This window comes from Pimephales promelas, chromosome 11 (genome assembly GCF_988280905.1).
Source record: "Pimephales promelas chromosome 11, fPimPro1.hap1.1, whole genome shotgun sequence".
Classification (NCBI taxonomy): domain Eukaryota; kingdom Metazoa; phylum Chordata; class Actinopteri; order Cypriniformes; family Leuciscidae; genus Pimephales; species Pimephales promelas.
In genome coordinates, this window is record NC_142779.1 from 19,080,642 (window position 1) to 19,104,071 (window position 23,430).

The 23,430-nt window shown below is 39.8% G+C and overlaps 2 protein-coding genes across 4 annotated transcripts in view; one reads left to right on the forward strand and one right to left on the reverse strand.

Annotated features, from left to right (window-relative positions):
* macrod2 (mono-ADP ribosylhydrolase 2) overlaps window positions 1-23,430 on the forward strand; it is a 618,043-nt gene that overhangs the window by 86,232 nt on the left and 508,381 nt on the right. The window lies entirely within an intron of this gene.
* On the reverse strand, window positions 6,869-16,929 carry flrt3 (fibronectin leucine rich transmembrane 3). Its single transcript, XM_039653231.2, has 3 exons — window positions 16,647-16,929; window positions 10,446-11,154; window positions 6,869-9,466 (listed from the first exon to the last, which is right to left on the reverse strand). Exon 3 carries the CDS (start codon window positions 9,436-9,438, stop codon window positions 7,489-7,491), a length of 1,950 nt encoding a protein of 649 aa, XP_039509165.1. The 5' UTR covers window positions 9,439-9,466; window positions 10,446-11,154; window positions 16,647-16,929; the 3' UTR covers window positions 6,869-7,488.

Here is a 23,430-nt window from a genome sequence, read left to right on the forward strand (position 1 = left end):
TTGCGCATGTGTAGTAAAAGTATAACCTGTGGGAAAAAACAGCGTTTTAAACCTTATTTTGGGGCAAAGTTATCAAACTTTTTCAGCGATTTTTATTATATTTTACAGCTGTTTCTATACATGCAGTTTTTATGTCCCGGTGACCAGTGAAAGTGCAGTTCTGACTCTCTGCCCATTCATTTAGATAGAGCCTGGTCTTGTTAAGTCCGAAATAGCTGCCTGGAGGCGTTGCCAACTAAGATGGCGGCCGAGTGGCATGACTTGACTAAAAGGAATTTGTTTTTTCTAACTAACATTTAGAAGTTTAAAATAAGCTTCTGGAAGGTATTTGCACCTTCTCTCACTATTTCGATGCTGAATAATGGCCGTCACCTTTCTGATGTTATCAGTGCTTGAGGTTGAAGACCAAGTGACCTTTAGCAGGTCTTGTATATGAGGGTTGTCTTAAAATCTAAAGAGAACTCGTATTGATTAGTCCTTTTCAGAAAATCTCCCGCTGGCAGTCGCCAGGCTGTCTGATGGTGTTTCACTTTTATCAGGCTGTAGATTTTAAGTGAATGCTCTGTTGTTATTTGCTGTAATAAAAAGACTTTTCCATTTCCATACCAATTACACATTGACATTTAAACTAAACCTTATTGGTGTTGAAATAATCAGATTGCATCTCCCGTCATATCAGAAGGCTACACCAAATCAGCATACATAACACCAATGCACCAGTTGGCATTACAGCATGTCTTCACCATCTGTCATTTGCGTATATCTGGCGGGTCGCCTTACCGGCATGCAGATACGCCATTGACATTTAAACCTTGGCCCTCGCGCAAACGGGAATGCTAACCAGATCGAAGCTGGGCGCGACACGGCCCTTGGAGGGCTAAAGTACGATTGTACCACACAGGAACTTTTCGAGGGAATGCAATGATTATTCCCAACGAGCAGCCATTCTGGACAAATACCCAGATGGGTCGATGCAGCGGTGGAGAATGTGCTGCACGAATCTGCTAAAGGGCACAGGAAGATATATCACCTTTTAAAAGATAATTTAAACTAGTTAATGGATGACGTGAATTAATGTCTCTCATCTAGTAAAGTCAATTTAATGGACGTTCTCAAAACATATGATGCTCTACATCAAATTATCACACCCAGCACTCGCCTGCAGTAATAGGTCGTTGTCGCTTGTTATTGCGTTAACAGATGCTGGCTGGAGGTAGGAATCCACTTCACTGCAGTTGTAAGTCATTTTCCCTGTTCAATAATTCAACTTGCTCCACCGGCAAAGTGTCGCTGCAGTTGCCACCTGAACAGACGAGCCTTTGTTAACTTGTATTAATGTCAGATTTTAAGGGGAGATAGATGTGTGCACGCTGTGTGCTGTCGAGCAAAAAATTGGATTCATTTAGATGATGGGAGATTGTAGTTGTTTCAGCCTTAGAGTTTCAGGTCGTTGGTCATAATGAGGAGAAATACTAAGTCTTGTTTGAGAATTTAAGGGGAGGTAGGGAGGACTTTAGAAGATAGGGAAGAAAATGGATTGAGAGTCTGAGAGGTACATTAAGGGTGGGGAAAATGATATGCCCCACTTACACTCCACATTAAGATCTGTCTCAGGTGATCCGATCAGAAGTGGTTAGCTGAGACGGACACATTGCTTTTTGCACCTGGTAGTAATGTCTCAAATGCATCTCCTCTGTTCACTTGTTGCTGTATCTACTCAGGACAGCTTGGAAGGCCATAAAACATGAGAAGCATATAGGGCTGGTTGTCGATAGATCTTAGCTGTTCATTTAGCTAGAGACCAAAAATAAAGTCAGTAACACAACTTTTAATACAGTATGTAACACTTTCATATATTTTTAACCAGCCCTAAAGCAAAAGTATCGGTGGACTTAATCTTGTTTCTGGCTCTTTAAACATTTGCTTTGACTCCTTGTATTTGTTTCACCACATGACCGTGGTGACAGCAGAGCACATGCGGCCGTGGCTACATGCCCAGTCCGCAGCTGTCTGTTTAAGACATGCATAAGTTATGTTGTGGTTTCCATCTATATTGGAACTTTCGGAAAAAGGGAATGCATCTGTTTTTAAAGGGGTACTCCACTTTTTTTTTGGAAATAGGCTCATTTTACCACTCCCCCAGAGTTAAATAGTTGGGTTTTACCGTTTTCCAATCCATTCAGACGATTTTTTTTGTGCTGTTTAGAAGAATATAAGTAACCAGACAGTTTCTGGTGTCATTGACTTTCATAGTATATTTTTTTTTTCCTACAATGGAAGTCAATGAGACCAGAAACTATCTGGTTACTGATATTCTTCTAAATATCAGAAAATCGGCTGAATGGATTTGAAAACGGTAAAACTCGACTGTTTAACTCTGGGAGAGTGGTAAAATGAGCCTATTTCCAAAAAAAGTGGAGTATCCCTTTAAAAACTGATCTGTCCTCCTTTGGGTTGCAATGCTTGTAATAAGAAGTGTATGAATGGATGTAAACACTGAAAGGTCACAGTTATCTGTGATGATTAATAGTGGCTCAACCCCATACAGACAGAAGTACAAGCAAATGCGCACACTTAGTTTTGCACGTTCTAAAAAATGACATTAGTCTGTATCATATCGTGTTGATATGATGTATAAAGGTGCTTTGTTTGGAGTCCGTGTGGGAGGCCACATTGGTGCCCTAAGCCTGACATTTTGACCTTAATTTCTCTTCTCTTTTTTTAAAAAGACACACAATGAGGGGTCATAGCTTTGATGTGCATGACGTCTTGGACTGAGCAAAAGAAAATGGCTCATTAGGAGGAATTTTTGCTATTTTATTTAAGAAAATGTTGCGCTGAGCTGAGGGAAAAGTTATTGCAGTGTACGCGAGGCCAGGCAGAATGGGAGCAAACACGTTACACACTTGGGAATAGATTTGCTTGAAGTTGATGGCTACATCTCCCTGCAAGGTGAAACAAAATGAGATCAGAATAAGATGGTGCTTTTAAAGTCAGCTCCCTTATGGCTCTTTTGGTAAATTAAACTCTAAAAATAATTGAATGACATGTGGCTTCTGCATTTGCCAGTAATTGCCTTTCTTGTCAAAAGCAACTCTCTTTACCTTATTTTAGTTGCTCTTATAAAGGTTTTATGGTGATAAAAAGAGCAGTTGCGTTATTTTTCACACAATTCATTGTTTTAAAGAGCCAGGGATCTGTCACTGTCCATGATAACAATGCATGACCTGATCTCTACTTTTCCTTTGCTTAAAAAATGGAGGTCAGAAGTCCAACATGATGAAAAATGTTCATTAGCTGCTTTACAAGTAGGTCAAAAGTTGAAAAGATGAAAAAGGTCTACCAATTGTAAAAAAGGGGGAGTCAAAGGTCTAAAAAGATGAAAAATGTGAACCATTTGCTTAAAAAAGGGCCAGATGTCCAAAAAGATGAAAAATGTTTACTAATTTCTTTTGAAAAGGGGGCTCAACATCCAGATTGTCCACCAGTTTTTCATCTTTGGCTTGTGACCCTTGTTTCACCTGGCTTCTATATCTGACCTCTGATCAGTCATCGCTTTCTTTGACCACTGCAAAAGAGATGACCGCACAATAGAGTATATATATTTTTAGACTCTGATAGTTTTTAGCTCCACATCATTATGTTGATAGTGTATGTTTTCTTAGAGACTTTGTTTAAAAGATACTTTTGTCTTGTATCTCAAGTGAAGTGCCCTATTCAAGGTAGAATTTCAAGTGTGCACCGGCCTCATGGACATCAGACCTGATCAATGGTTTTCCCAGGGTGAATGAGGTCATCTGTAAGCTCCAACAATGTGCTGACAAAGATGCCAGAGGTGAGGTCATTGTGTTAAAAGGGTCACCACAGGTCACCCCCAGTAGCAACCTCTCAACTCGCCCTCCCCCAGTACTTAATCATTTTAACTGGAGAATACAAATTGCTGTGTGCACTCTCGTCCATCTGATTTGCTTTCACCATGCAGCACATGATATTAATATTTCAAGCCGTTTTCCTCCTAGCTCAAGCAGTAAAAAATTCTGATGGTGTTAGGAAACTGGAGATTGATTTACTGCATGCAGAACATCCATAAAGGGGATGTGTACGCTCAAAAACACTCGCTCACCTGTGCGTTTTGATAATTAAAACTGCTTGATGCTGCTTTATACCTTCAGTTCTGCCTGACATCTTATCTTCAGAACGAATGATTTGTAAGTTACAGCAGCTGGTTCGAGTATTGAGTAAATATGCAGAAGAGTATTACAAACTTAAATAACCTTTTTCCTCTGGGATTTAAGTGAGAAGATATAATAAATGCTAAATCTGTAATTTGGAGTCGATTGAATGCTATGGATTAGACGTACTGTAATAGAATATTTTGGTTATGGTTAGTGTTTTTTTATAGCAAACACAGTTTACTTTCTGATGTCTGGATTCTTTCATTCTTTTCAGAGGTAAAACAATTGTACAAATGCATCCTTGATCAGATAAAGGTTTTTTTATAAATAAAATAGCTCAAAGAAAAAGCCTTCTGAGTGAGTAAAACTTCAAAACCATCTCAGCATTTGAAAAATCGCTAATACTGTCTGTCATGAAACCACATAAACAAATGACAAGGCAAGTTGTGGAACATCATCAACATTCACATATGTGGAGTGGACCCTTGCAGTACCATATGCTCACAGAGAGTGTTTACTTTAATTTCTAGCTGATGCGGTATATTTAGTACTGGAGACTGTTGAAGTATACTTAAGGTTTGGATCAGACTTGCTGTTTTTAGAGGCTCCCCTGAACTGTAATTACACCTCGGGGTGTGTGCATCGATGTGTATTCATCTGTGTGCATTTGCACACTCATGCCCCACATATATGGTTGATGCGTACACATGTGCACATACGAGCCACCTGTGCGATTTTATGTGATTTGAGCTGTGCCATCAACCTAATGGTATATAGTCATTACATGCATACTGTACATTTCCCCCTGTGGTCGCGACGCGGGATGCATCAAAATCCAGCACAGCATCTCTCCAACGGCCTCATTTAGCTTCCGTTCTGTTCTCAGTATATTTCCCACTTGGGCCAATCAGATAAGTCATACGTGGCTTAACCACACAAAAGAGCACCTGGAGTCCCAAGCGCATGCTGCACTAGTAAGAAGCCTCAGTAGGCTTTAGATCAGTGGTTCCCAAACTTTTTACAGTGGCATACCGAGGCATTTAACATCCTTCCTCTTCCATTTAGACTGCAGTCACACCTTTTCCATTAAGGGACACCTTTTCCATTATTTGCCCTCTTAAAAACTCACAAAAGGTGTTTTTGTATCCAAAGATAGTTTGAGTCTTAAATTTAGTCCATAGTCTGTGTCTATATTTGTTCTTCATGCTAGTAAGTGCTAAAACCCCACTTTAAAAGGTTTTATGTGCTATGCAAGTACTAAATTAATACTTGTCAGATCAAAACCAGCATTTAAAAGGAACTGTGGCCATATAACTTCAGTTTTCCCAGAACATACAGTACAATGACGTCACTAAACGGTGATGGCACAGCTATAAGGTCATCATTCTGTAGGTTTCTGCACGGCCCTAACATGCATGTAGCTACATTTAGACCAAATATTATTCAGTTGATCAGTGATATTCTCTCTCATCTTTGAAGTCGTTGCCCTTTTCCATTACATCAATTTCCGTTTCTGACTGATTCAACTCCCGCTGCTTGTGTCTCACGCTATCCTGATTAGTATTGGTAGTTCCAGTGACCATTATCTTCACTCATGGATATGGAAAATGAAGATATTCTTGACTGTCTTTTTGACGACATTACCTTAAATTTATTAGAATCATCATCAGGGATATATACTCTCTCTAAACTTTATGCTGCTCTCCAAACTTTGCTTTACTGTGTGCAAAACAATTAGCAGTAAGCTCCAAACAATGAGAGGGATTTTGAATTTAAAAAAAAGCTGAGTGTTCAAAAGCATATGTACCGAAGACCAAATAGGAGAACATAACCTCTAAAAATATCTGCATAAATCTGTGCTCTTACACGCACACACTGTCACCATGTAATGCACTTGTTAATGTCGCATCAATTAAAAACAACTCAGCATTTTGTTCGCATACCCACTCTGTCATCTCGCGTACCCCCAGGGGGACTCATACCCCAGTTTAGGCACTACTGCTTTAGATGAAGACTTTTGAGGACCGGAATGGTGTATACAAAGTTTAGAGGGATTCAAAATAAATGGAAAGCATTCTTTTGGGGAAAAGGAGACCATCAAGTTGGGGTTTTATCCACTTTTATTTTGCAATATGATCAATATCCTATCATATTCAAGTGTGTATGAAAAGTTAAGTCACTGATTTATTTATTTTTTTGAAAAAGCTAAATACAATAAGCATTGGATCAAGGCACATACAAGACTGGCCAAAGGGCATTCAATGCACTTTGGTCTTCAGTTGTAAAGAACAATTTAACTGTGGCAACATAAAAGTGGCTTGAATTAGAAAACAAAAATACAAATAAGAATTATATGAACAAAAAAATAGTTGACACTTTATATTCCAAATAGAAAAGAGCCCAAATGTGTTTCTTGCCATACTTTTTCTGCCCACAATATATTCCTTTTGGAGGGCAACGTTTACGTGACATGTGGTTATCTGTACTGAGGGATATGGTAAATGCTGTTTCCCTTTGCCGAACGAGCGATATTTGTTCCTGTGTTTTAGCACATCTGCTTTGATTTAACTGCAAAGTAACCTCTGATTTGATCTGTGTGCTTCATTTGCAAAGGATTTAGGATTCTGTGCTGTGTTGCTTCCTCTTCCAGGGAAGAGAGGAAGAAATAGATATCTGCTTTTTAAACGTTGGAGTGATGTAAAGCCTAGCAGCGTTCTGAAACAGGCAACCAGTATTCTTAAAGAAACCCAGAGGTTTCTGTGACACCGGAGGAAGTCTGTCCCCGCCCTCCTTAAAATGAACAAAACACTTGTGTCTTTATTTCCTTTGATCAACTATGCCCTATATTCCCGCAGCCTTGTTTTTTTGTTTTTTTTGTTTTGTTTTGTTTTTGTTTTCACTGACAGCAACATAGCAATAGTTTTGACCTGTGCTTATACTACATGGTTTTCTAATATCTGATTGTTCAACACAGCAATGAAAACCCACTTTCACAGTTGACAAGTCATCATATCTCAGTAGAGCACAAAGTTTTTTTAATTGGTCTAAAACCATAAGTAAAGGAAGTACAGTACAAATGACTACAAATATCTAAAATATAGAATTGCAGTTTGTGGCAGCATACACCGACGGTTCAGTGATGGCCTGCAATCGGAACCTTTTTCCTCTTAATAAATCGTCCTTAAATATAAATTATATGGCAAATGTACATAACAATGCTTCTCAGTCTTTTCAATCCAGTGTTTTGCAAAAGACCAAGCAGCCTCCAAGTCTTTCATTAGCAATAAAATGTCTTTGTAATCCGCGGACACTATCATGAATGAGAGTAGTCTGAATCTGGTATTCCACTGTCTCTGTAGCTTCTGTTATTGATGCTGTTTTCACTGTGTGGACTCTTGTAAAGACTTAAGCCATTGGGAGGAAAAATTGTGTGTATAACAAACTCCTCTTTTGAAACAGGCATGTGATTTATGGGAATCATTTGAAAAGAGGTCTCTCTAATCTCCAAGATGGAGTTGTCCTTTTTTGTTCCAGCTTCAGCGTAATCGTCCTTACGCCTGCGCCCTTTGTTGTATGTGCAGTTCCTGGAAAATAAGGAGCCGTTCCTATGGATGTACCAGCACACCAGGGCTAGCATGATGATGGCCAAAAGGGCCACTGCTCCTCCGATGATAGCAGCTAAAGGCAAATTGGAATTTTTATAAGGCTCTTTCTCCTGCTCTCTGTTCAAGGTTGTGGTGGGATTGTATGCTTTCAGGGAGCCAGTTTCTGTCTCTATGCAAACAGGCGTCTCGTCTGACAGGTAAATGTTACTAGTTTCCATGGGAACCATGCATATCCGATAAGAGGATTCGGGTTCCAGAGCTGTGAGCAGGTACTCTGTTCTCTCCCCTTGGACAATGGTCTCAGTTATGGATCCGAATGCAGGACTGTGGCCCAGCTTTAGCCAACTGAGCCTCAGGGCTGTCATGGGCTGAGATACCCTCCAAGATATGTGCACCGTCTCAGCGCTACTGGATTTAACACTTATTGTGATGATCTTACGACTGGATGGTGTTGTGCTACGATAGTTTCTTCCAAGGTCTGGACCCTTAACCACAGGTCTTTTCGTTACATAGGACGGCCATTGGGGTCGAGAGGGTGGCAAAGTGTTCGAGACTGTGCTGGTTTCAAAAGTGGGTGGAATCTCGGTGTCCGAGCAGCCAAACAGCTCTGTGGATAAGTCCTTTATGGCCATCCCTTTGACCTTGTCGGGACCCTGGCACATGAAGCCACGCACATTGACCTTAGATGGAAGAGTGCGCAGCCAATCACGTACCCACTTCATCCTGCAGTTGCAGTACCATGGGTTGTTACGCAAGAGCAGCTGGGTAAGGTTATCCAGGTCGTCGAATACACCCATGGGCAAACTGCTCAAGTTGTTGCCTGACAGATCCAAGCGGTACAGCTGTCGCAGAAAAGCAAAGGCACCTGGTGGTACGTGATTGATGTGGTTGTCTTGAAGATTTAGCTTCTCCAGGCTTGTGCCAGGCAGGTTGGAGGGTGGGGATGTCAGGGAGTTTCGTACCAACGAGAGCTCGGTCAGATTGACTAAGTTCATCAAAGCCGTCTCCCCAATGCCCCTGTTGTTCAATAGGTTGCCATCCAGAACTAGTCGCTTCAGGTTTATAAGATCCTGCAGGGAGACCTCTGAGATGGACGAGATGCGGTTGTCGTCGAAGCGAAGCTCCTCAATAGTCATTGGCAGACCGGAAGGTATGGTGCTGAGGTGGTTCCGGGACAGGAAGAGCAGCCTCAAATGGTTGCTGTCCCGGAATGCTCCCTCTTCAATGCTGACGGCTGACACGGAATTATCATCAAGGTGTAATTCCTCAATAATGGGAATCTGCGCCAGGGAGGCATGGGTGATAGTCCGTATGTTGTTCTCCTGCAAATGAAGTTCCTTGACATTCAGTGGCAGGTTGGTGGGGAACTCATCAAGATTGTTGCAGTACAGATATATTTTTTCGACATTGTTTAGCCGTTGTAGATCCGTAGGGATCCCTGCACTTTTGATGCGGTTGTTCTGGAGAAAAAGTACTGTAGCGTCCTCTGGGATGCCCGAAGGGATGGAAGTCAAATCCCGGTCATTGCAATATATGAAAGTCCCATCGCAACGGCACTGCGAGGGACAGGAGGCTGAGATCACCAAGGGATTGGCCAGTCCAAGCAAAAGCCCAGCTCTGATGAAGATGACGAAGGAGGACTTGTAATTGCTTGCCATCGCTAATGTCCTCTCTGAGGTTGTTGCCCTTGGAGAAAAAAAAAAGAGAAAGTCAAATCCATGCAGTCTGAAGAAAAGGCAATGTCCTGCTCTAATTGCTGTTTTATGTACAGTGCCTGCAGCGCCGCTTTCATTGTAAAGATTCAATTTAAGAAAAATAATACTATATTTCTGCTTTTGAATTAATGAAAAGAGGCTATTAACATTTCCAATGACATGAACAAATGAAAAAGCCATGGTAACGAAACATGCCTTGGGTGTTTATCTTGATTGAAATAATTTTTATCTAAAAAAAATAAAAGTACTGAAAAAAGAAAAGGGGATTAAAGGGGAAAAATAAGAGGAAAAGGAGAGGTCTAGAAGCAAGTTTAATTCAAGTGGAAGGATATTCCCAATCAGCTGTTCATGTAGATAACAAATCCTTGAATGAGAAGCCTGTGTGTGAGGTTTTATCGTTTGCCGTGTGTAATGTAATCTCTGGCTCTTGTTGTTTTACACATTTCTGCTGTTAGCCAGTGCATTTCAAGATTCCATTTCATTGCTGAAAACTGGTGGTTGAACAAATTCAGGCCTTGTTGATTAAACATTGTAAAATCAGCTTTTTTCGCTTTTGTGTGCAAGATTTGGGTTCCCTGTAGGATATTTCAGAGAATCATAGTTTTCAAAAGGTGTAAGGCCCGTAACTTGGAATAAAATGAAAAGCAAATTATTTTTATATAAGATAATATATAATAATGTTTTACATTGTTTATATATAAATATTATATGTTGTTTTATGTATGTATAATATTAATACATTATATAGTACATATTTTATTTTTCTCTATTTATATTATTTAGATACTATGTAATTTTATTAGATTATTTCAATTGCTAATTAATGTGTAAACTTTTTTTAATAATCTTTTTTGATTTATTACTTTCATTTCACATTTTTTTTCTCATTCCCTATGTTTGTGCACATGCAATTTAGAAGAAAAGGCACAGAACATCCTTATTTGTCATACCTGATTTAGAAATGCCAGTTAATCCTCTACTGCCACCTCAAATCCAATGAGGCTTTAAACCTTCCTTTCTATCCTTTCCAGAGATGTTTGTCCGTCTTGTCGAATGGGCCTCTTTGGTTATATCCTGACCAGGCTGGTATTTGCTGAACTGATCCTTGTTTGTACCGCCGACCTCCTTTCTTGTGTTGCAGCGTCCACAGTTCATGCAATCAAAGGCTTTGCCATGGTAGATAAACCTATAAAGCAAGCAGCTCCACTTCCAGACAGACCTCAGGCAGGCTTTTCCTGCGCAGGCATGCAATTTCAGTAATTTTTAATTACAAAAAAAGACAAAAAAAGGAAATAAAAAAGAGAGCAGAATCCTTTTATCTTAAGTTACGGTTCCTAATCAGACCCTTTTGTGTGTAACAGAGAGTCCTCTTTGAGAATTGAACTGCTCCCGTCTCTCCCAAAGCAGACCGGTCATGGCTTTAAGACCTCTGTCCGTCTGCAGTACGTTGGGCTCAAATCCAGGGTGGTTCGGTTCTGAAGTCAGGCTCCAAAGTCAGCCCCGAATTCTGTAGTCGCACTCCCGGCAGGAGCATGAATAAAGTATCCAGCCTCGTGGCTCGAAAGGAGAATCTCCTGTGCTGCTGTAGCACTCTGGCTCTTGATTCACAAACCTGTGCCTGACGTGCAGACACCCACTCCCTCTCACATGCTGAACTTCCTACCAACAAGGATAGAGAAAAAAGAAAATGTCAAAAGCAGATTCTTTGGTTATTGACAGCATGTGACATCCGAATACGTCAAGACACCGGAAAAGGAACGTGGCCTTGTTGAGAATGAGTTATTGACTTTGCGTAATATGCTGTTAGGCAGCGTTTATTTAATTCTGAGATGATAGTGCCAAGGCTGAGATTGAGTCAGACGGCGAAGCAGCCAGCTGCAATTGGCCACTGTCCTTCAAACAGAGCAGTTTCACATTGCCATCGACAATACATTGGCGAAAACCTATAGCTTTTTAGCTTGTGTTTTCAAGGTTTGGATCTAACATAAAACGTACACCACAATGGATTGGATTTTTATGGATTTTTATGGCCTGTAGATCACTTCACTGCATTTGAGACTTATCAGATTAAAGTGAAGGAAAAAGAAGAGTGTGTGGTTGAGATGAGAATTTGAAAGTCCCTTAAGCTTATTGGGTTTCTGTATATCAAGGGATTTGTTTTTTTGCCTCTGGGTAAATGACCACAGAGAAAAGCCCCTGGGCTGCAGTCCTTTGATAGTGGACACTGTTTGTGAAACCTAGATTAGTGGAGATATTGTGTGGATTTTTATAAAAAAAACCTTTCTTTTTCCTCGACCTTAAGCCTGTACTGCCAGGATAACCATGTGCGTTGTTCTGTCTGCCACTAACCCGAACATCCCCCCTCTAGTGTTCTCTATGGTGATGGCTGAAAAGAATTCCTTTGCATAAGAAAAGCGACCACGGTTTGGGCCCTGCTACAATGGCCAAAGACTGCTCCCTCCTGCCTGGCAACGTTCTCCACTGAGCTGTGGTTTCAAAGTGGCTGAAGACACTCTGGAAGGAGAACGTGAAGGGGAAAAAGAGTAATGGTGAAGCATATTTCTGCTGAGGTGTCGAGCAGCCACCAAAGGTCCCTCGGGCTACCCCGACAGCACCTGAACACAACGCCCTCGCACTGCTCAAAAATGTACATGTGAGATGAACAAGTTTTATGTCTTGCAGACTCATGAATACCCAAATGGGCTCTTCATGCAAGGCACCTCGGGTGGCCCCAAAGAGATGCCCGTGCTACAACTTCCATACTGTAATTTCCCACGGTACACCTTTTCTGTTACATAGACCGACAATATACATTTCTCCAACTGACAGCCATCACCGTGGTTTGTGCCCTTGCCTGAAACCCTTCTGCTGACCTGTGGATGGTAACCTTTCTGTAAAACATGCTGGGGTATGTCAGGCAAATTTGAAACAGTTGTAGGGAGTGACGAGGAGAGATTAGGGAATTGAAGGCCCTTTAACTTGATAACAGGTTTCACCAACAAGGTCTAATAGTACATCCCATCCTTCTGTTGAGCCTAAGTGCTCCATGTGCCTACTATTGTATTTGTGATTAACGAGGGCTTAGAAACAGCAGCTGTGACTTCTTTAAGGGCAGGTGATGTTTGACGGTGAGCTTTCAGTATGCTGACAGAGACTTAGTTGCTTCCTTTTTGTTGGATGCTGAAACATTTGCCTCATTATTGCCATATTTATTGAAGAGGAAAATAAGTACTTGCAGGAATGGTGAATACCGGTAGTTGGTTAAAGATCGGCATGCAATTTTTCAACTGTTCTGAGGAAATGTATTGATTTGGTGTGTGAAGTAGCCTGCCATTTTTCTAGAAGTCTTACATTTAACAGACTGTGAAATTATGCGGAAATGGAATTGCTCTTTTTTTTTAATGTACTGTACCCAATGTAAATCACTTCCTGGCACAGGTGCAGACAAAGAGAAGTTGGCGAAATGCAAGCCCCATTGGGTTTTTTTTCTCTGCCAAAATACTTCCCAGAAAATTGAAGGGTTCACTCACCGGTGGCTATTTATTTCATGATATTTCAGCTGAGATCTTACTCAGGAGACTGATAAAAAGCACAGGTGTTTTGGGAAATATATGTGGGCCAGTATTATGTTATGGTCATAAAGGTCAAACAGAAAAGAAGGGAGGGCATCTACCTTATACGCTTCACCTAAGCTTGTCATGCCAGCTGTCTCAATGGGTCATGCAAACCTTGATCTGGCTGGATGATTGGCTGCATTATCATTTCTTTTCTTTTTTTTCTCCTTGGCTTCTCAGATTTCACTGAAGTGGCAGTGGTCCATTGTTCATTTCAAGTTAAGCATAAGGGCCCCGGCCTTCGCTTTTCTGCTTTACTGAACTTCTTTCACTTAGAATTATTAGCTTTTTCACATTTGGTTAAATCTTCCAGCCCCTATCCCACCCACTGCTCATAGCCAGAGAAGAAAGGCCACTGAATGTGATGGGCACCTCTCACTATCGTTCTAATAGGCCACATTTTCCGTTAGAAGATCGTTCTAATGGCTAGGACTGCTTCTGCTTCATTGCTCTGCTCGAAGTGATGTTCAATCGAGCATCCTGGTTAAAATGGTCTCAGCCAACTACCTTTTGCTCGTTTAGTGTCTTGAGTTTAGAACACTTGAGTTGAGGCACTGAGAAATGGGTAAAAACAGTATTTAAGGGGAAAAAGCATTTAAATGTGATTATGCAACATTTAAGTGCAGAGAAAGTTTTTTTGAAAAGTTTTCAAGAATATTGAATAATTTTATAATTTTAATACATGAAAACTGGGATATTAAAAACAAATATTAACGTTTTTAGAGAAATTAGGCTAAACCTTAAGATGGTAAACATTGTATTATGCATCATTTTTAAATTCAGAATTTGTTTTCTATTAGTTTCCAAAAATGCTGTCACATTTGATCAGTACCCATGCATGAACAGAACAGAGGCATTTAGGCTGAAATTAAATTTGCACTAGAGTCTTTATTGGTTGGTCCTGGGCTATGATTATGAAAAACAGCTCTCTTGTTTTCAATACAATTCTAAACCCCAGGCAGGATTTTAACTAAATGCCTCTCTTTGTCATGTATCTTGTGTCCATGAAGCCATATCATGCCTCTCTGAGTCTAGTGGGCTGAGAGATGAAACATTTCTAACTACATATTTGGAATCGAGAAGAACAAACCGTCATGGCTTTAACGTTAATTTAAGAGCAGGCTATTGTGTTAGTGGTTCCACTCCCTGTGCGGTTTTGGGGCAGATGATCCACAGGTTTGTCCCTGGCTGGCGTTCAGTCAGTGAGAGTGGATTCTAGGGGAGACGGGGTCTTTTTCTTTTGTACTGCACTGAAAAGAGAGTGGTCTGTGGCAGCTGCACTGTTTTCCCCACTTGGGGGTGGTAAGTGCTTCTGTATCAGGCCTGTGTATGCAGATACACACAGACAGTTGGAGGCTGAACTGGCGCTTTAATTACCACATATGTACCCCCTGCCAGGGTACAGGGGGCAGCAGTTGCTGGACAAGGGCAAACAGGGATGGGTTGATTTACAGCACTGTACCTTTTTTGTTTCCACTCCAAAGGGGGTAAATTGTATCCGTAATGAAGCTAAAATTCAGTCCTAGATTTCCGTTTGTTACATAATTCGTCCTCAGAAAAGTTTATTTCCACTTAAGCAATAAAACTAAGTCGTTTTCTTAAATGCTTCAGAAAATAGGCTTGTTTTTAGAAGGTGCATTCTATAGAATATTCTCACCGAGGTCAGAGGTTGGCTGCCGACATGAGGGTGATTCTACTGGATGATTTGTTTTAGTCGTCTGCACAAAAGGGTGACAGACTTTTTCTGAAGGCCTGAAAGACATGACCATTTCATGTTGACTCTGAGTGAATGCCACGGACCACTGGGTTTAGCCTCCGGCATTCATGGCTTGAAACAAAGAGTGCTATCTGCCTGGCTGCTGGTAAACATACACCGGACGCTTAGATTTTAGTATTAAAATCTAGAAAGTTGGTTAATTTGCATTGCTGTTTATTAGTATCTTAAGGGAGACCAAGATTTGTGTCTTTTAAAGCTTGGAGGTGTGGTATTTGTGAATCACTGATACAAATTGTTTATGCAAGCGAAAAAGACTGCCACAGAGTGCTTTGACACGTCCAACAAAGAACAATGGGTTTGTTAATTTTATCACCCCCCTTACATAGTCAAAACAGACCATTTGTGGTTCTCTGCTATTATCATGCTAAGAAACTAATCTTTTTGAATACACAGTTTTTTATTGCATTATCACAGATGAAGCTATAGGGAAAAAGCAACTTGCACTTAAAAGTAGGCTACAGTAGGGATTCATATTGCATTTTCTTGCAAACTTGTCCAATGTGAATCATCTGCTATAGGCTAGTAGTCGTATAAACTGATTTAATCAGCTCTGACTGAAGGCTTGGCTCTTATCATTATCTCAGAGTCCCTCTCTCTGTATCTACACAAAACTATTATTTCAATCTGATTTGAAAGCGTAGCTATCAGATATCTTGGAAGACCACTTAAAAGAAGGGAAATTCGTTTGATGGGAAAATCCTGAAGCAGCTGACAGCCTCGCATCTCTTTACTGCGCCAGCGCCACACTCTCACGGAAAAGCACAAGAAGCAAATTTATTGCGCTCCAATCTCAATCTTTTGAGTTTTCGTTTGTGTTCAAAATTAGAACGCGACCCTCATAATTAGCGAAACTGTTAGCGCTGCAAGCGGCTTCTATAATGGGAGAGTTCTAGTTTTGTCGCCTCGCGCGCAGTGGATTGGCGTGTCACGCGCCGCATCCCCGATTTACCCATTCTTTATTCCAGTCACTCTCTCATCTCGCTCTTAGAGCACAGGTTTGCCTCTATAATACATATTTTCTCATTTGTAATCGACGTCTGTTCGTTATAGGCTATTAGCGATAAGCCTCTCACACAAGAACAGATTTAAGACGTAACGCGTGAAGTTTAAACGTTCCTGTTGACTGCAGCCAGTAAAAATGTAATCTGCATTGCGCTTTTTTCTTCGTAAATGGTGTTTTAAAGATCTTTTATAGCAGGTTAACTGATATAGAGTACTGATGAGAATAAAATGTAAGTTTTAGGTCCTTAGTGCGTTTATTCGCGGCAGCGGAAAGGAGACTTAAAGGGATAGTTCACCCACAAATAAAAATTAAAATTCGTTCGTTTTCTCGCTTCCAAGTTGTTCCAAATCTATAGGACTTAACAAAATCCTTAGTAAAATGTGATGTTAAACAGAACGACAGCCTCATTCACATTCATTATATGGAAAAAATATGCATTGAAAGTGAATAGTGACTGAGCCTACATTTCTCTTTTAGGCTGTCGTTTTGAGTCTAAGAAAGTCATAGAAATTTGAAACAACATAAAGGTTAATAAATTATGCCGGTATTTTTTTTAAACGAACTATTGTTTTAAAATATTTTTGGAGATGTATGTGAAATCCAAAATGGCAAATGGAGGGGTATAGACTACTGCTGAATTTCGTGACTACTGTTGTGATTTTAAACTGCTATTGCACCCCCCTCAAATCCCAAAGGGTCTGACTGCAATTTAAATAAAACAAAAATAAGGGGGAAACGCATGACAAAATACACTTACCTGACAAAGCAATAATTCAAAAAGGAAAATCAAAAAGAATATCCTCAAAGAATAAAGTCAGTCCGTATGGTAAATCCAATACGATGGAAGATGATTTCAATCCCAAAAAGGCTCAGTAGCAGCAATGGTGCCAATAGCTGGGTGTGTTTTTATTTCCACACAAACTTGTTCACATATACATAGGCTACACACACACTCAGAGAGAGAGAGACAAGATAGAGAAGTTGGCAGAGCTGGTCAGCTGCCTGGAGCTCACTACAAGTGTGGGGTTGCATCTGCCTCCAGCTCTGCTTCAACACAGCACTGATGTCATCTAGGGGCGGAGCTTCTCTCTCTCTCTCTCTCTCTCTCTCTCTCTCTCTCTCTCTCTCTCTCTCTCTCTCTCTCTCTCTCTCTCTCTCTCTCTCAGCTTCCATCATGCTGTACTTACTGTGGACGCTAGGGGGAGCAGGAGAAAGAAAGATGATTATTGAGCAGCCTTGAATGGCAGCTTGAATGGGCATTTCATGTGTTCGTTGAAGGCCTTATTTAGATGAGCTTTCTGTGCGTGTCTAAGAATTAAGTAATGGAGTTTATATGTTAGAGATGCTGAGAAAAGGCAAAGCAATTGATCAGCCCTGGTGCATTATTTAAATCTTTATTTTAGTGGTGTGTGTGTGTGTGTGTGTGTCTGAGAGAGAGTGTGCTGTTAGGGCCATCACAGCACATTATGATTTTCTTAAGCTCTGAAGTCAGGCGTTATGTTCAGCCTCATTATGCTTATTAAGTATTAAAGTGGCTCCAAATGGCAAATTTGCTCCGTCATAAACCAGTTGCACGTGTGTGTGTGTGTCTGTCATCATCTCCGAAGGGCTTTTGAAGACTTTTGTACAGTCGGGTCTGTTCCTGACCTGAGCAGACCTCTTTGGATGAGCTTGTGCCTAAACTTTTTGCAAGCAGATGCGGTTCTTCTCCCCTTATTGTTAATGGTAAAGTTCACCCAAAAATGTAGTTTGCTAACCCTCGTGTCACAGTAAACGTTTTATTAGGCAATTTTTGGCCAGTCTTTTCTTATATAATGAAATTGAATGAGGATTGGGGTTGTCAAGCTACAAATAGCTCAAAATGCAACATAAATATAAGGCTGTCCATACTCCACACCATGGTGCATTTGTCATTAAGTTGCCATTTCTAATGAAAAGAGTGGCCAGTAAATTCTTTAAAATAAATCTGTTCCACAGAAGAAAGACTACAGGTTTGGAATGACATTTTAGTGAGTGATAATGAAATTTAATTTTTAGATGAATATCCCCTTCATGGATGGCTTTTTCATTTGAAAACTGATTAATACTTCTACTCTTCTGGACCTTTTTTATTGCTCAAATTTTTATAATGTATTGTAAATGTATATATTATAAAATGTATAATAATTTTTAGGGCCGTGAAACGATTAATCGTAATTAAACATCTGAATAATGTCCTATCCACAGCTTTTACAGCAGGTCTAGGTGTCGTGATTTAGGGTCAGAGGTGAAGTTGCAGGGCAAAGTCGTAGGTGACAAGAGGTCAGTGCAGGGCATCATGGGCAGAGGCCCGTCTGTCCCCCTGCCTCGGGATGGATCACGACTCCGGCCTCTGCATCGACCCTTCCGGCACTTTTTCTCTCCTAAATCTGACTAGGCTTTGTCTGTCATCGGCCCTTGATTGACTCTTAGGCGTACAAAGGGCCCCAGTAGAGGGACCCAAGAGGGTCCGATTACCACTATTTCAATTCAGTTGGGGGAGTCTATGGCTGGGGTCATCTGTTGTTTGGAAGGATGAGTGTTCCTCATCTTTCCAAAAGATGCCATTGATTTTATCGCCTCCATCTCAATGTGTTTTGACAACAGACATGACTTTGATGGAGCTCAAGCCCTTCTCGTCCTGCTGCCCTCCTCTCGTTCGTTGTAGTTAGGGGGTGGAGACGAGCATAGCTAAGTTTATTAAAGATGTAGCTTGATGCGGTTAAGTGCTAACGAGCATTTTTTTTTTTTAAGCTCAGCCTTTATGCTTGAAGAATGTCTGACCTCTGCTTTCAGGGATTTTCACGGTACATTCTTTGTGTGACAAGCAAAATAAGTCGCATTAAATCCGGCTTTTATTCACTGACGTGCTTTTCTTTTATGGTACTCTTCACTTGAATGGAATTTACAGCAAGAGTGTGACAAAATCAAAGCCATACCTAAAGTTGCTCTTTTCAAAGACTTGTTGAAGGGTTTGTCAAACTGATCTGTACACCTCAAGTGTATATTTCATCCCCCTGGCCCATTCTCAAACAAACAGTCCTGAGCTCAGCGCTGTGGTGTCCAGTTCCAGGAGATTTGTGGCGTATTTTTCTATTGTCTCCTGCAACTCCACTTACACACATACTCCTGTTTACCTAGATTGGGGACATACCATAGACTTAATTTGTTTTAAATAAGCTAATTATCAATAATACAAACAAACCCGACCATATAGAACTGAACAATTGTTCAAGATTAATTGAAAGGCACAATTTTTAACATATTAATGGGCTTTAAAAGAAATAATAACTTTTACATTTAAGTGAACTTAATACAATCTTCATGTAAACCTATTATAATAAATATCACATTTAACTGTGTCTTAAAAATAGCAGGTTTCAACACTGTAAGGATCCCCCCCCCCCATCAAACAAGTTATTGTTTTCATTCTTTTTACACTTGTATTGACAACCTTATATTTTAATACGGTTATGACACCAGAATTTTACTTTTAGCCTAACCAACATAAATTTCAAACATGACAAGTAAACGGTCATTAATACATAGGAATTTGAAGAATAAGAAAATAAACATTTACAGGGGATAGCACAAATAAATACAATAGATATCAATTCATCAAATCCAAAGGTTTACATTTGCAAGGCATAAAAAAATGACGTACAAGATGTACTACCAATGAAAATATCAATGCACAACTGGCCTGTAATTTATTTTTTGATCACGCAGAGATCTTTCTTTTAGATTTAGATAATGTTTGGGGAACGCACGCATACATGCACGCAAATACATAGTTGCAGGGCTTTCTGTAAATTTTGAACTCATGCCTAGTTAAAGCTTGTGCCAAATATCTGCTTTGTCTTATTTTTGCTATATCCTTCTGGTTCATTTCCATAATCTTTCACCATGGGCAATTAGCAGTGATCTCTGTGCTGCTGACTTTTCATCCTCCCTGCGACTTCAGGAGAGACCTCTGCAATATGGTAGGATGGGGTCTTCATATACATTTGTTAATGCTCAGGGCAGCATGATAGAGTGGAGATGAATTATTTCCTGCCCTTTTCTGTTCTGTATGATCAGTCCAACAACCCCATTCTGACATGGGATGTTGCTTTACATGACAAGTCATACTGTCTCCTCCTAACACATCTTAAGCTTTCTTTCATTTCTTTTTTTCAAATGCAGATCCCAGATGTGTCGCATTAACTTCCTTGCTCTCTAGAGACTAGGAATCTCCTAAACAGCAAAAATAATCTCACCAAGCCGACTTCCTGCTGTTCAAACTCGAACCAAAGGTCTGAGTCAGCGGTCAGCACTCTTGTGTATTTGTGAGGAATGAGCAAATCCTCACAAATAGCCCTCTGGGTTGTCTTCTCCGCTTTCCCCTTTGTGTCCGTCGCTTGTTTTTTCAAGGACCTTCTTGTGTTGGTCACAGGGATGGGGGTGGGTTTGGGTTGACTTGTCAACTGTGTGGAAACTTCTGGACCCCCCAGTGGTAAATGAGCTTCAAAACAATGGTCTCTGATCAGATTAGATAGCCCACCGCTTTAACCACCTCCCAGCCCAAACTACTCCGTTAGGCCTATCAGTATTGCAAGATAAAAGATGCCATCAGCACACAATGAATCCACAGTCATGTGACTCCAGCACTCTAATGTAGCTCACTCAAGCACTCCGCTCTCTTCCTCTCCAACAGTTTACTGTTTCAGCCCTAAATCTGTAATTAGCCAAATAACAATCTTCTCACTCCTTTTCAAATATAGAAGCCTCCCGTCTTCACAGTAGGAATTTAACTGTGCAATTGAAAGTCTCTTGAGGACTTTCTCTTTTGTTTGAAACTTTGTTTTCAAAAAGTTTCCAATAGGCCAGCAGCAAACAACTATTTTTGGTAACCGGATAATCTGTTAATTATTTCGTGTACTTACATGTTTTACATTTAAGCCCAATACTTTTATATTATATTTTATGTTATACTATGTATGTATGTGTGTATACTTGTTTATACTGTGTATATAAAGTTAGTAATATGGAAACAACATAAAGAGAGTAAGTTTTAAATACTTATTTAATGGCATCTCTTTATTAATGAAGGCCAGAATAACTGACTGTCTCAATGTTTTTATAAACATTAAATATAGTCATTCAACATTACAGTGTAGTTGAAAGCTATACATGTTTTAACATTTTATAGGCTTCAAAAAAAAAAAATATATATTTTTTTTATTTAGGTCAAATTAAAATAAGCCTCCCAAAAAACATATAATACATGTCATATTTACAAGTGGCATTCCTTTCTAACTGGTAGGAAATAAAAATTTACTAAAAATTGAATTTACTAATAAAAAAAAAGAAATTGTATTAAGTTATCATAGTCTGCACTGCCTAAATTAAATAAAATATAAATTAATCCTTATTAAAGCTGAAAAAGTTATTTAGTCAAAAGCAGTGAGGGTTTTTTTTTCTGTTACTTTTATTCTTTGGTTAACTTAACTGACGGACAGAATTAGTGGCTGGCTGCTGTCACTTTAAGATCTGTCACTGCTGCACATGATGCAGATCTCTCACTCTTTACGTTCATTTTACGAGGATACTCTACAACATGGGCGTTTTGCCATTTTGCCTTGTTCAAGCGCCAAAGAGAACTCTATTCTGGCACGTGTCTTTCTGTGTATCGTGTATTTCAGGACATTCACAACGCATTATCTTTTGTCTTGTGGCATTTGAATGGTTTAAAATAATTTGCATGAATAAAAGCGTGACCATATAATGTAACGCTAACCAAAGGATGACAGAAAAAAATGGGTGATTAAACCAGGGCTCTCAAACTACACGTAGAGTCTGGGTCAGGCGCATCAAGTATTCCACAAAAAAATAGTATTGAAGTATTCCAAAAAAGGAGCACAACTGATCTTCAATCTTCAAACAATCTTTTCAATCTTTATTATTAATGTTTCTTCTGTTCTATTCTTTTAAATTTTATATTCCTTTTTGTACATGATTGCTTCTTCATGAGCTGTCATTCTGACAGATGAAGTTAGTTTTACAAACTTTCTTTTTTTTTTTTTTCCTTACCACAACATCTTTGTGATGTCCTTTTTATTTTCGTTATACATAACATTAATATGATATTGAATGTTTTTTGGAAGGCACATTTGCTTTTATTATACATAGAAAAACAATTGTTGCTTTTAAAATACAAATATTTGCAGTCATGTCTTCCCGTCTTATTACATTTTTTCTACACATATATGTATCAGGCGTACTGTAGGTGCAGAACAATTTTCCGCGAGGATAAATAAATAAATAAACAATAAACAAAACATGTATAGTGTCTCAGGAAAATTACTGACTTTGCACAAATCAAAGCAAACCTTCTTATCAACCTGTTGGACACATTACAAGCTCAAAATGATTATTCTCACATTGTTTTAGAGCAGGGGTCTCCAACACGTCACTCGTGAGCGAACAGTAGCTTGTGGCCTGATTGGTGGTAGCTCGCCAAGGGGCCTGTTCACATATCGCGCTCACATATTTTGCGAGCTCAAGTTCGTTATTTCGAATGTAGGCATGTGGCAAGCGCACTTGTAATTGAAGTGCCGTGCTCATTTTTTCCAGGCGCAGTATGTTTGTACTTGCCGGTTGTCTAAGACTCTATTGACAACAAACCCACAGTAAGCTGTCACGAGACTATCTATGGTTGCCCATAAGTGATTAAAAAAAAAAAGCAGCACACGCAACGACGGGCCGCACTAGCATTAAACTTTAAAGGGTTAGTTCACCCAAAAATAAAAATTCTGTCAGTATATGTACTCACCCTCATGTTGTTCCAACCCCGTAAGACCTTCTTTCATCTTCAAAACGCAAATTAAGATATTTTTGATAAAATCTGAGAGCTGGGTCATTCTTGCATACTAGTCCATAGGCTTCTTGAGGGATTGAAACTTGCTGGCCTCAAAGTTATTGAAGACTTCGTTAAAATAGTCCAAGTGACTACAGTTATTGTATTCTGTTATTGTACATCACGCATCACACACATGACCAGCATCGGCCAATAGTGAGCCTACGTGTGACGTAGCTCTATGCTATCACACTACGCTAACTGACTAGAGGCGCATAGAGAAGGAAGTGAATAGTTGAAATAAAGTCGTTTTTTTGTTTGTTTTTGCGCACAAAAAGTGTTCTCGTCGCTTGATAAACTTGAGATTGAGCCACTGTAGTCACTTGGACTATTTTAACCATGTCTTTAATAACTTTTCGAGGCTGGCATGTTTCAATCCCTCAAGAAGCCTATGGACTAGTATGCAGGAGTGATCCAGCTCTCAGATTTCATCAAAAATATCTTTATTTGTGTTCCGAAGATGAACGAAGGTCCTACTGGTTGGAACAACATGAGGGTGAGTAAATACTGACAGAATTTTCATTTTTGGGTGAACTAACCATTTAATGTCACATAGGGGGCCACAAAATATCACAGGCCACGAGTTTGAGATCACTGCGTTATCTGAATTATCTGAATCGATTAT